This window comes from Carcharhinus amblyrhynchos, chromosome 3 (assembly GCF_965287045.1).
Source record: "Carcharhinus amblyrhynchos chromosome 3, sCarAmb.v2.hapA, whole genome shotgun sequence".
Classification (NCBI taxonomy): Eukaryota; Metazoa; Chordata; class Chondrichthyes; order Carcharhiniformes; family Carcharhinidae; genus Carcharhinus; species Carcharhinus amblyrhynchos.
In genome coordinates this window covers 133596269-133609841 of record NC_137326.1, presented here as the reverse complement: position 1 = coordinate 133609841, position 13573 = coordinate 133596269, and the positions used below count along the sequence as shown (strand labels likewise).

General features: G+C 42.9%; 1 protein-coding gene across 1 annotated transcript in view; it reads left to right on the top strand.

Annotated features, from left to right (window-relative positions):
* Positions 1–6541, top strand: part of LOC145341146 (extracellular calcium-sensing receptor-like) — a 51724-nt gene extending 45183 nt beyond the window's left edge. Inside the window, exons 4-7 of the mRNA XM_080186038.1 lie at positions 1786–2601; positions 3833–4057; positions 5401–5524; positions 5640–6541. Of these exons, the coding sequence (XP_080042164.1) occupies positions 1786–2601; positions 3833–4057; positions 5401–5524; positions 5640–6541 (2067 nt within the window). The remainder of the gene's footprint in view (positions 1–1785; positions 2602–3832; positions 4058–5400; positions 5525–5639) is intronic.
* The last annotated feature ends 7032 nt before the right edge of the window (positions 6542–13573 follow it).

Genomic DNA, 13573 nt, shown 5'->3' with positions numbered 1-13573 from the left:
TTCCAGCACATCAGCTGCAAGCGGCTAACTAAGCATAAGTCACCCATAAGATTCTGCATCATCCTAATTTCATCCCGTACAGTACTGGATTTACAGTACTGGAGTGAAATTTGAATCCCTAAATATCTGGAATTAAAAGTCTAGTGATGACCACGTGTTGATTGTTGTAAAAATCGAACTGGTCCACTGATGTCCTTTAGAGAAGGAAATCTGTCCTTCTTAGTGGGCAGCACCGTGGCACAGTGGTTAGCGCTGCTGCTTCGCTGTGCCAGGGACCTGCATTCGATTCCTGGTTTGGGTCAATGTGTGAGCGGAGTTTGCACGTTCTCCCCCTGTCAGCGTGGGTTCCTTCCGGGTGTTTGGGTTTCCTCTGAAAGAGGTGCTGGTTAAGTGCATTGGCCATGCTCAAGTGTGCATCATGTGCATCATTTCACCCAAACAAGCATTATATAGATGATCTGGAGGAAGGAACCGAGTGTAGAGTGTCGAAATTGGCTGATGACACCAAGATTGGGGGAACGGCAAATTGTGCGGAGGGTGTGGAGAGTCTACAGAAGGATCTAGATCGGCTGGGCGAATGGACCAGGAAATGGCAAATGGAATTTAATGTTGGCAAGTGTGAGGTGGTCCACTTTGGTAGGAAGAATGGTAGGAAGGACTATTACTTACGGGGTGAAAAACTGCAGCAGGCGACGGTGCAGAGGGACCTCGGGGTCCTTGTGCATGAGTCGCAAAAACCCAGCTTGCAGGTGCAGCAGGTAGTCAGGAAGGCGAATGGGATGCTGGCCTTCATAGCGAAGGGGATTGAATATAAAAGTAGGGAGGTCTTGCTGCAGCTGTATAGGGCATTGGTGAGGCCGCAGCTGAAGTACTGTGTGCAGTTTTGGGCGCCGCACCTGCGCAAAGATATTTTGGCCTTGGAGGGAGTGCAGAGGAGGTTTACTAGGCTGATACCGGAGTTGAGGGGGTTGAGCTCTGAGGAGAGGCTGAATAAACTGGGCTTGTACTCGTTAGAGTTTAGAAGAATGAGGGGAGATCTCATTGAGACGTATAAGATGATGAATGGGATGGATAGGATAGCGGTGGAAAGACTCTTCCCGCTCAAAAAAGACAGTAGGACTAGGGGGCACAGCCTCAAGATAAAAGGGGGGCGGTTTAGAACGGAGTTGAGGAGGAACTTCTTCACTCAAAGGGTGGTGAATCTCTGGAATTCTCTGCCCGTTGAAGTGGTGGAGGCTGCCTCGCTAAATATTTTTAAGATGTGGGTTGATGGGTTTTTGATAGGAGAGGGGATTAAGGGTTATGGGGAGAAAGCGGGAAAGTGGAACTGATCCACTTCAGATCAGCCATGATCTTATTGAATGGCGGGGCAGGCTCGAAGGGCTGGACGGCCTACTCCTGCTCCTATTTCTTATGTTCTTATGTACTAGCGGCCACTAGCGGATTTTCACAGTAACTTCAATGTTAATATAAGCCAACTTGTGACATTAATACATAAGCTTTAAGGGATCTGGGAACAGCGGATCTCAGCCGCGGATAAGATGGGAGAATCCCGAGGTCTACATGTGACTCCAGAGTCACAGCAATGTGGTTGACTGTCAAATTCTCTTTGAAATGGAGGGCAGTTAAGATGGACAATAAATACTGGTCCAGCCATGGACGCCCACATCCCGCAGACGAATTGGAAAACACATGAACATTATAACAGATCTGACCGCTGACTCATTAAGAGGCTGGTAGTTATTTTTGCAATAATTGTTTTTTTAAATCTTATCCTTCCCACAGGTTAGTTACTTCTCAACCTGTGCATGTTTAAGCAACAAAAAGGAATATCCGTCATTTTTCAGAACAATACCCAGCGATTACTTTCAAGCCAGAGCCTTGGCACAGCTGGTGAAGCATTTTGGTTGGAGTTGGATTGGGACAATCAAGAGCGACAATGACTATGGTAACTTTGGAATGCAAGCCTTCACTGAGGCCGTGCAGCAACTGGGGGTTTGCATTGCCTTCTCTGAGTCGTTTTACAGAACCTATCCCAGGGAAAAACTTCTCAAAACTGTGAGAGCCGTGAAGGAATCGAGCGCAAAAGTGATTGTGGCTTTTGTCGCTGAAGGTGATATGGCCATTCTGCTAAAGGAGATCGCTCGGCAAAATATCACAGGTATCCAATGGATAGGAAGCGAGGCTTGGATTTCCACCCCGATTCTCCCCTCTGAAGAAAGACGGAAGTTCCTCATTGGAGCGCTAGGAATCGCAATACGACAAATGGATATACCCGGTTTTAAGCAATTTCTAATGCAGGTACACCCTTCCGCAGACCCAGGAAATATTTTACTCAAAGAATTTTGGGAAACAACTTTTAGTTGCCGTCTAAATAAAACAAACGAAACCGAACATGTTTCTGAATGTACAGGCAGAGAGAATTTACAAATTATGAAGAACACCTACACCGATTCATCTCGCTTAAGAGTTACCTATAACGTGTACAAAGCCACGTATGCTATCGCGCACGCTCTGCACAATATGCTGGCATGTGAAACGCTGGAAGGAACATCCGCTAATGACACGTGCAAAACTTCTTCCAATTATGAATCACAACAGGTACGGAAATAAGATTACAGTTGTGGTGAAGAAAGCCTATGGTATGTTAGCCTTTATAGGAAGGGGTATAGAATATAAGAGCTGGAGTCTAATGTTGCAGTTGTCCAGAACGTTGGTTAGGCTGCATTTGGAGTACTGCGTACAGTTCTGGTCGCCTTACAACCAGAAGGACGTGGAGACTCTGGAGAGAGTGCAGAGGAGGTTTTCCAGGATGTTGCCTGGTATGGAAGGACTGGGGTATGAGGAAAGATTGAAGAAATTGGGGCTCTTTTCCCTCGAAAGACGCCGACTGAGGGGGGAATCTAATAGAGGTATATAAGATTATGAAGGGTATAGATAGAGTAAACAGAGGTAAGCTATTTCCTATAATAGAGTCACGTAGGACAAGGGGCCATGGACTTAAGGTGAGGGGGGAGAGGTACAACACAGATATTAGAGGGAAGTTTTTCACACAGAGGGTAGTGGGGGTATGGAATGCTCTGCCAAGTAAGGTGGTGGAAGCAAACACGCTAGAGTCCTTTAAGAGTAACTTAGACAGGCACATGACTGAGTTGGAGATGGGTGGATATAGGACAACCTTTAATTAAGAGTCATTAGCATTGGGGTGTCCCTAGAAATGTAAATGGGTATAATATGATAATAATGTTTTTCTCTTTTCATTCACAGGTTTTAAGTCAGTCCACCTCGTGTCCAACGAGGGGCATACATGCGATGGGTCGTACTGGGGCTGCTCTTGGTTGTTCGAGATTGGCCTAGTGCTTCATGTCGTTAGTGTGTACCTAAACTGGACAAGATACTGGGCAAGACGACAGCTCAGTGACTATCGCTGATTGCTGTGCAGACACATGGATTTGGGCCGGTGTCTGTGGGAGTTTGCGCATTCTCCCCGTGCTTGCGTGGGTTTTCTCCGGGTGCTCCGGTTTCCTCCCATACCCCAAAGATGCGCTGTTAGGCTGATTGGCAGGAATAAATTGTCCCTAAATCAGTTTTCCCTCAATCTGGATGGCCACAAAACATTAGATAGGGGTCATGGATAGAGAGGTGGTGTTGAGATGGCAGCGTGGGCTTGTTGGGCCGAAGGGCCTGTTTCCCGGGCTGATTTTGTTCTTTGTTCTTTGAAATTTCTGGTAGGAAGTGCTCCAATTGTTATACATGATAAGATAGAAAATAAGCCCTCTCCACAGCTATTTTAAATAAGTGGCGTTGTTTCGCCTTTTTTCTCTCTCTAAAGCTTTTGCAGTACTTGAAAGCGGTGAATTTCACCACCAAGGCTGGTGAAACTGTACACTTCGACGAAAATGGGGATCCGGTTGCAACATATGACATCGTAAACTGGCAAAGCATCGGGGATGGTGCTGATGTCGTAAGTGTTGGATATTATGATGGATCTGCGCCGCCAGGCCAAGAGTTCATCATAAATGACGGAGCAGTTGTTTGGAGTGAAGGCCAGAAAGAGGTAGTTTAATAATTACTTTGCTAATAGGGTCTTTGCGTTTTTTCCTGACCTCCAGCAGACTGGCTCTAAGTAATTTAATGTCGATGAGATAGGGAAGTCTAAGCAAATTCAATCACTCCTCCAATTAAGCTTCATGGCTCCCCCTGCTTCCTTATTTATTCGTGGGACATGGGCTTCACTGGGTGCCCATCTCTAGTTGCCCTTGAGAAGGTGGTGGCGAGCTATTTGCATTGCTATGCTACGAGGGTGGACCAGGATGTGGTTTGGCCATGGTTGATTAGCACAAAACCAATTATTATCAGGAACAGTAGCATAAGAGCTGTATTAGCTATCCAGAGCCTTGGACTCATGATCATGTGAATTCCCACAATGGCAGTTGGCGAATTTACATTCAGTTAATTACATAAATATGGGAAGAAACTTCAGTATTTTTGGAAAAATCCAAGTGGTCCTGTAGGGAACGGTCCACAGAAGGCATTCTTTCTGGTTCTGTCACAGTTTGGTATGGCTCCTGCCCAAGACTGCAAGAAATTACAAAAGGTCGTGAATGCAGCCCAATCCATCACGTAAACCAGACTCCCATCCATTGACCCTCCGTAAAGCAGCCAGCATACTTAAGGACCCCACGCATCCTGGACATACTCTCTTCCACTTTTTTCCGTGGGGAAAAAGATAAAAAGTCTGAGATAAAAGTCCAACTCAAGAATAGCTTCTTCCCCGCTGCCATTGCTACCATCAGACTTGAATGGATCTACCTTGCACTAGGTTGATCTTTCTGTACACCTAGCTATAACTGTAACACTACATTCCGCACTCCCTCCTTTCCTTCCTATGAACGGCATGCTTTGCCTGTGTAGCGTACAATAAACAATACTTTTCATGGTACACTAATACATATGACAATAATAAATTAAATCACATCAAGAAAGGAAAGCCTGTCCTGACCCATGTGTGACTCCAGATCGACATCAATGCTGGAATCTGAACTACTCTATGAAATGGGCAGGAGAGCCACTCTGTTGCCACTACCAGCTCTTAAGGACAATTCGGGATGAACAATAAATGGTAGTAATATCCACATCAGTGAATGAATAAATTCTAAATTACTTAAATGTTCAAAAATCACATACCCATCTTTGTGGCATAGGTCGCTTGGTAGTGCCCCTACATAATCCATTGATTTCGCGTTCAATTTTAAGATCGCTACCATTTCTTTTGGGAAATGCACCACAAATCAAATGGGGGCCCTAAAGTTTTGTGACATTAGACTGTGCTACTTGGTTAGTCGACTTAGTTTGAGAATTTGCAAAGCTCCAAACATGTGTTCCTTTTCTTTACGTAAGGTACCACGGGCAATTTGTTCGGAAAGCTGTACCATTGGAACAAGGAAAGCTGCCAGAAAAGGACAACCTATTTGCTGCTTCGATTGTATAGAATGTGCTGAAGGTGAAATCAGTAACGTGACAGGTGGGTAAACACGTGTGCATATATAATTAACTGTTCATACTTTCAACTTAATTATGTGGTTTTAATTTCTAAAAGAGACATTATCTAATGTACGTTTTTAAACTTTTTGTTATAGATTCAGTAATGTGTTTTAAATGCCCTTGGGATTATTGGTCCAATCATCAGCGGAACGAATGCATACCGAAGATAACCGAATTTCTTTCCTTTGAGGAGATCATGGGGGTGGTTTTAGTGACCCTGGCTTTAGTTGGATCAGGCTTCACAGTAACTGTAACCATTATTTTCTACGTTCACATAAACACTCCCATTGTTAAAGCTAACAACTCAGAATTAAGCTTCCTGCTTCTTTCTGCTTTAGCACTGTGCTTTCTCTGCTCAATAACCTTCATTGGAAAACCTTCAAACTGGTCTTGCATACTGCGTCACACAGCTTTTGGCATTACTTTTGTTCTCTGCATTTCTTGTGTTTTGGGCAAAACGTTGGTTGTAATGATGGCCTTCAATGCAACCCTTCCTAATAATAACATGATGAAGTGGTTTGGGCCAACACAGCAACGCCTGGCTGTCTTAATCCTTACGCTTGTACAATGTCTAATATGCACTATCTGGTTGATTACATCACCACCCTATGCATTGAAAAATGTTGACTATTTTAAAGACATCATTATTTTAGAATGTAACGTTGGGTCTGCGACGGCTTTTTATTGCGTAATTGGCTACATTGGATTTTTGGCTTGTGTTTGCTTTGTGGTTGCTTTTTTAGCCCGCAAACTGCCAGATAATTTCAATGAGGCTAAGTTTATTACTTTCAGCATGCTTATATTTTGTGCGGTTTGGGTAACATTCATTCCAGCTTATATAAGTTCCCCTGGAAAATACACCGTAGCCGTAGAAGTGTTTGCTATTCTGGCATCTAGCTTTGGTCTACTTGTTTGTATTTTTGCTCCTAAATGTTACATTATTCTATTAAAGCCAGAAAAGAACACGAAGAAAAACTTGATTGGTAAAGCCACTTGAAAAAAGTAACGGTACCTATCACTTATCCTCTAATATAGCTTTGTAGTGATTTCTTCAGTTTATTAAAACAATAGCAGGAGTAAAAGAATTGAATTCTGATGTTGCTAAAGTAGGCTTATATCTCAATTTTTTATGGAAGATTAAGGATAATCTAATTGTAATTTTTGAAATGATTTTAGGATTTGAGAACTATTTTCTCCAGTTTCTAAAAAAAAGTTTTTAAACAGTTTATTTATTGACCATAAGTAAAGCTTACCTTCACACTGCAATGAAGTTACTGTGAAATTCCCCTAATCGCCATAGTCCTGCGCCTGTTCGGGTTAATGCACCGAACCAGCACGTCTTTCAGAATGTAGGAGGAAACCAACGCAGACAGGGGGTAAATGTGCTAACTTCACTCAGACAGTAACCCAAGCCAGGAATTGAACCCGGGTCCCTGGTGCTGTGAAGAAGCAGTGATAACCACTGTGCTACCATGTCGCCCCCCCCAAAATCCAGAACGGGGCATAAACTTAAAATTCAAGCACGATCACTCAGCTGTGAAGTAAGGAAGCATTTCTTCGCACAAGATTTAGTGAAAATCTAAAACGCTCTCACTGAAGCTAAGTGAATTGAAAATGTGTAAACTGTGATTGTTGCTTTTATTAGGCAAAAGAAACAAGACATGTAGCTAGGTGTAAGATACAAATTAGCAATTATCCAAGTAAATGACAGAATGAGCTTGCCGAGTGAATTATTGTAATATTAAACTTGTGTTTGAAAATAGCACAGTTTCATGTTGGTTTTCTACGAAGATTATGCATGTAGGGGATTTAATATCAAGATAAGTCTAATATCGGTGATCTTGTAAACACTGAAATAATTTATGCTACGTTATTTAAACAGTGCTTACAGTTTTTTCAGTTTTGTTTTAATGCACCCTTTCTGTTGCATCTTTGGCACTACACAACCTAACATTCACTGCATTGGAAGATCTTTGTGAAAAATCAAACTCTAACCGATAGTTTATCTGATCATTATTCAGCAAGATATTCCTTTACGAAGGCTAAATCAATTTACATCAAATCTCTTCATTATTGCATCATGAATTTGTTTGTTTTTGAAATTGCATTTGCATTTTGAGTTGTGCAAGTGCCTCTCGTCTTCAGCTTGTTTGTGAGAGTGAAATGAGTTTGGTAAGCTGTAATACAGCGACGGATTGATGCACTGAAAGCATGCCAGCTTTCATGTCTTACACCTATCTGATTTCAGTTAGTCACTTGTGTCTTTTATATAATAACCTAAAGAGAACGTATCTATTTCTCTTGGAGCTGTCTACACATAGAAGGAAATTGTTCAAATAATGAGAATAATTGATAATTATTGAGATTAAATATAAAATAATGTAAAACAACATAGGTGAATGAAGCACATAAGTAACAGAAAAACAATTTAGAATACCACAAATAGTAAAATGACATTATGGATTAATAAGAAGAATACCATTCAGAAATAAAAATGGAAAATGTTATAGAAACATAGAAAATAGGAGCAGAAGGTGGCAATTTGGCCTTCTATGCCTGGTCAGCCATTTTTTAATCATGGTTCATCAGCCAACTCATTAGCCTGATCCGCCTTCCCCCGATATTCTTTGATCCTTTGTCTCAAATGCTATATCTAACAGCCTCTTGAAAATATTCAATATTTTGGACTCAACTACTTTCTGTAGTAGTAAATTCCATAGGCTGACCACTCTCTGGGAGAAGAAATTTCTCCTCATCTATGTCTTAAACCATCTACCGTGCATTCTCGGTCTATGAAGGCTGGCTCTGGACACCCCAACCATTGAGAGCATCCTTCTTGCATTTACCCTGGTCTAGTCCTTTTTGAACTTTATAGTTTTGTATGAGATCCCCCATTATCTTTCTGAACTCCAGTGAGTACAACCCTAACTGACTCAATCTCTCTTCATACTGTCATCCCAGGAATCAGTCTGGAAAACCTTCTTTGCACTCCCTCTATAGAAAGAACAATCCTTGCTCAGATAAGGAGACTGAAAATCACACAATCCTCCAGCTGTGGCCTCACCAAGGCCCTTTATAAATGCAGCAAAACATTCCTGTGCAAGTACTCAAATCCTCTCACTATGAAGACATACTTCAGAATTTTCTGAATATTATGTGGTACATTTCATTATTCAGACTGGATTTTGGGGACAATCAAAATTATAAAATATTATCATTTGATTTTTTTTAATTTAATTTGATTTATTATTATCACATGTATTAGTGTAGAGTGAAAATATTGTTTCTTGCACATAATACAGACAAAACATGCCATTCATAGAGAAGGAAACAAGTGAGTGCAGAATGTAGTGTACAGTCTTGGCTAGGGTGTAGAGAAAGATCACTGTAGTGCGAGGTAGGTCCACTCAAAAGTCTGATGACAGCAAGGAAGAAAATGTACTTGAGTCAGTTAGTATGTAACCTCAGACTTTTGTATCATGTTCCAGTAGAAGGAGATGGAAGAGAGAATGTCCAGGGTGCTTGGGGTCCTTAGTTATGCTGGGTAAGTTGACAAGGCAGCAGGAAGTGTAGACAGAGTCAATCAATGGGAGGCTGGTTTGCATGATGGATTGGGCTACATTCACAACCTTTTCTAGTTTCTTGTGATCTTGGGTAGAGGAAGAGCCAAACCAAGCCATGAAATACCAAAAAGTATGCTTTTTATGTTGCATCTGTAGAAGTTGGTAAAAGTCATAGCGGAATGCCAAGTTTCCCTAGTCTTCTGAGAAAGTAGAGGCACTGATTGGCTTTCTTAACTATAGAAGCAGCACGGCGGGGGTTGGGGGGGGGTGGGTGCGGGCATTGGGGGGGGTTGCGGTTGGTGGGGGGCGGGGGGGATGGGACCAGAGCAGGTTGTTGCTGATCCAGGTTCCTAAAAACCTGAAGCTTTCAACCATTGCACTTCTCCTTCTGGTATCTTGATAAACCCCAACACAGGCAAATTGTACTTAAAGTTTTCACCTAACTTCAATCTGACATGTGTAAAAATAATATTAATAGGATATTAGAGGATTTCAACTTCCCCAACATTAGAACATACAACTGTACAGCAGGTCCTTCAACCCACAATGCTGTGTGAGCATGATGCCAAATTAAACTAATCTCTTCTGACTGCCCTTCTCCTTATCACTCTATTTCTTGCATATTCATGTGCTTATCTGAAAACACACTGATTGAATCTGCCTCAACCACCACCCTTGGCAATGTGTTTCAGACACTTATCACTCTCTATGTAGAAAACTTGCCCCTCACAGCTCCTTTGAACTTTCCTTCTCTCACTTTAAGTGCATGCCCCCTAGTATTAGACATTTCAAATCTGGGAAAAAAGACCCTCACTGCAAACCATTTTAGCTATGTCTCTCATAATTTTATAAGCTTCATTCAGGACTCCCCTCAGCCTCTGCCACTCCAGAGGAAACAACCCCATCTTGGTCAGCCCCTCCTCTCCTTTGTCAGCTCATGTTCTCTAATCCAGGCAACATCCTGGTAAACCTTTTCTGCACGCTCTCCAAAGCTTCTACACCCTTCCTGTAATGTGGTGGCCAGAATTGAATGCAACAGTCTACTTACAGCCTAACAAAAGTTGTATAAAGTTGCAACATGCCATCCTTGGGATAGTCATAATGTAAAGGGTTTAGAGGGGGCAGACTTCTTGAAATGAATTTGGGGCAGTTTTTTAATGTGAATATGCAGAAAGTCCAGCAAGCACTTCTGGATCTAATTCTGGGGAACAAAGCCATATAGGTGTTCAAGGTGGTGACAGGGGAGCATTTTACTGATAGTGACCACAACACAGTACAATTTAAGTTTGTTTTGGAAACAGAAAAAGATGGTTTGTGGGAAGGCAGGTTTTATTAAAATAAAGGAGGATCTGGCCAGAGTAGACTGGGAACAGTTTCTTGTGGGAAAATTCACAGTTGAGCAGTCCAGAAATGAAATTGGGATAATCTAGGCCCAACATGTTCCCTTTAGGGTAAAATGTAGGTACAACAAGCCTGGAGAACACTTAATATTCAAGAATATTCAGGACTGGGTAAGAAAGCAACTGTTCGCAGGTACAAAATCGGTAGAAGACGTAATGGAGTATAGAAAGTGCAGGTAGGAACTTAAGGAAGCAATTAGAGGAGCAAAGAGGGACATGAAAAAGCACTGATGGGTAAGATTACAGAGAATTCCAGGTGTTCTATTAGCATATTAAGGGGAAGATGAAAACTAGGGAAAGGAAAGGACCGATTCGGGATGAAGGGCGAAAGCTGTGCATGGAGTTGAAAGATTCTCAAAATAAGAGCAACAGTTGGCTTTTCAACCCCTCAAGCCTGCTCTGCCATTGATAGAGTGTTAAACAAATACTTCACAGCTATATAAACTTGGGAGAATGATGAAAATGCATAATTGAGGGAGAGGGACAGTGAGGAGGTATTGGAGGTTTTGGTGGGCATAAAATTGGACAAATCTCCAAGCCTGGATGTGCTGTATCCCAGGTTTCTGTGGGAGGCAAGGGAGAAATTACAAAGGCTCTGACCAACATTTTAATTCCCCTTTGGCCACAGGGGAGGTGCCAGAGAATTGGAGAACAGCTAATGTGGTTCCATGTTTCAAGAAGGATGATAGAGATAAATAAGGGAATTACAGACCAGTGAGTCTCACAGCAGTGGTAGGGAAACCATTGGAGAAAATTCTGAAGGAGAGAATTAACCTTCACTTGAAAAGGCATGGATTGATTGCAGATAGTCAGCTTTGTCACAGATAGGTCCTGCCTAACAAATTTGATCACACTTTTTGAAAAAGTGATTGAGTGTGTGGATGAGGAATGCACAGTTATTGTAGTTTATATGATTTTAGCCAAGCCTTTGACAAGGTCTCAAATGAGAGACCGATTAAGGAGGTTGAAGCACATGGAATTCAAAGAAAATTGGCAAGATGGACCTGAACTGGCTCAGTAATAGAACTCTTTACGAAGGTGCATAGTTGTCCTGCAATAGCGTGCAGTCAATAGTTCCCTGCACCCTGGGCAAACACAGCAAACCCTTGGGCTCTACTTTTGTTTATTCAGTTACAGGAAGTGGGCATTGTTGCCTAGGCCAGCAATTATTGTCCATATTGTCTTATGCCCCACACATCTTTGTGCAGTCTCTCCTAGCTCCCACCTATCACTGACCTTCTACTTTGCTCCAGCTGTCCCAACCCCTCTTATAAAGTGTAAAATCTATCATAATTTTTCCTCCCTTTACCTCTGAAGAAGTCATAGAGACTCAAAACGTTAACTCTGTGTCTGCCTCTACAGATGCTGCCAAACCTGCTGAGTTTATCCAGCATTTCTGCAGTACTTTGCATTTATCTGTTGTCCATCCCCAATTGCTTTTAAGGACGTAGTGATTATATTTTGCATCTGCTCTAATGCCTTTCTTTCCACTGGAGGGTTGGTTTTCCTCAATAATGTTAGAATCCCCAGTGTCAGTATTGCCCATGGATGAATGTTAAGAAAAAACTCTGCCTGACTCTGTTTGACAAGGTACCTCACAAGAGGTTATTGCAGAAGGTCAGGGGACATGGAGTTGGGGGTAGGGTGTTAGCGTGGATAGAGGATTGGTTGTCAAATAGGAGGCAGAGAGTGGGGGTCAATGGGTGCTATTCGGATTGGCGGTTGGTGACTAGTGGGGTGCCCCAGGGGTCGGTGCTGGGGCCTCAGCTATTTACCATTTATATAGATGATCTGGAGGAGGGAACCGAGTGCAGGGTGTCGAAATTTGCTGATGACACCAAGATTGGGGGAAAGGCAAATTGTGCGGAGGGTGTGGAGAGTCTGCAGAAGGATCTAGATAGGCTGGGCGAATGGGCCAGGAAATGGCAAATGGAATTTAATGTTGGCAAGTGTGAGGTGGTCCACTTTGGTAGGAAGAATGGTAGGAAGGACTATTACTTACGTGGCGAAAAACTGCAGCAGGCGACGGTGCAGAGGGACCTCGGGGTCCTTGTGCATGAGTCGCAAAAACCCAGCTTGCAGGTGCAGCAGGTGGTCAGGAAGGCGAATGGGATGCTGGCCTTCATAGCGAGGGGGATTGAATATAAAAGTAGGGAGGTCTTGCTGCAGCTGTATAGGGCATTGGTGAGGCCGCAGCTGGAGTACTGTGTGCAGTTTTGGGCGCCGCACCTGTGCAAGGATATTTTGGCCCTGGAGGGAGTGCAGAGGAGGTTTACTAGGCTGATACCGGAGTTGAGGGGGTTGAGCTATGAGGAGAGGCTGAATAAACTAGGCTTGTACTCGCTAGAGTTTAGAAGAATGAGGGGAGATCTCATTGAGACGTATAAGATGATGAATGGGATGGATAGGATAGAGGTGGAGAGACTTTTCCCGCTCAAAAAAGACAGTAGGACTAGGGGGCACAGCCTCAAGATAAAGGGGGGGCGGTTTAGAACGGAGTTGAGGAGGAACTTCTTCACTCAAAGGGTGGTGAATCTCTGGAATTCTCTGCCCGTTGAAGTGGTGGAGGCTGCCTCGCTAAATATTTTTAAGAAGCGGGTTGATGGGTTTTTGATAAGAGAGGGGATTAAGGGTTATGGGGAGAGGGCGGGAAAGTGGAACTGAGCCACGACAGATCAGCCATGATTTTATTGAATGGCGGGGCAGGCTCGAAGGGCTAGATGGCCTACTCCTGCTCCTATTTCTTATGTTCTTATTATGTTCTTATGACTCACTGTGACCTTGTCCCATTTTCCTGTGTTCAAAGCAATTACGCTCATTTTAGATTTCCAGTTCCGCTAATGTTTCTCGTGGGCCTTGTGGAGCATGTTGTCCTGCTGCAACAACTTCATGAGGTCTTCCAGCAAAGCTGGAGGCAAATAAATGAACCATAACATGAAGAACCTTTATCCTGGAAGGAGTGAGAAACAAGACTGGCAGAAGCATGGATCACTGCAGCACAACAATCATACTGAAGCAATAGATCAAATAGCCAACGTGTGTCAACAGGGTTACAGACCATTCTAA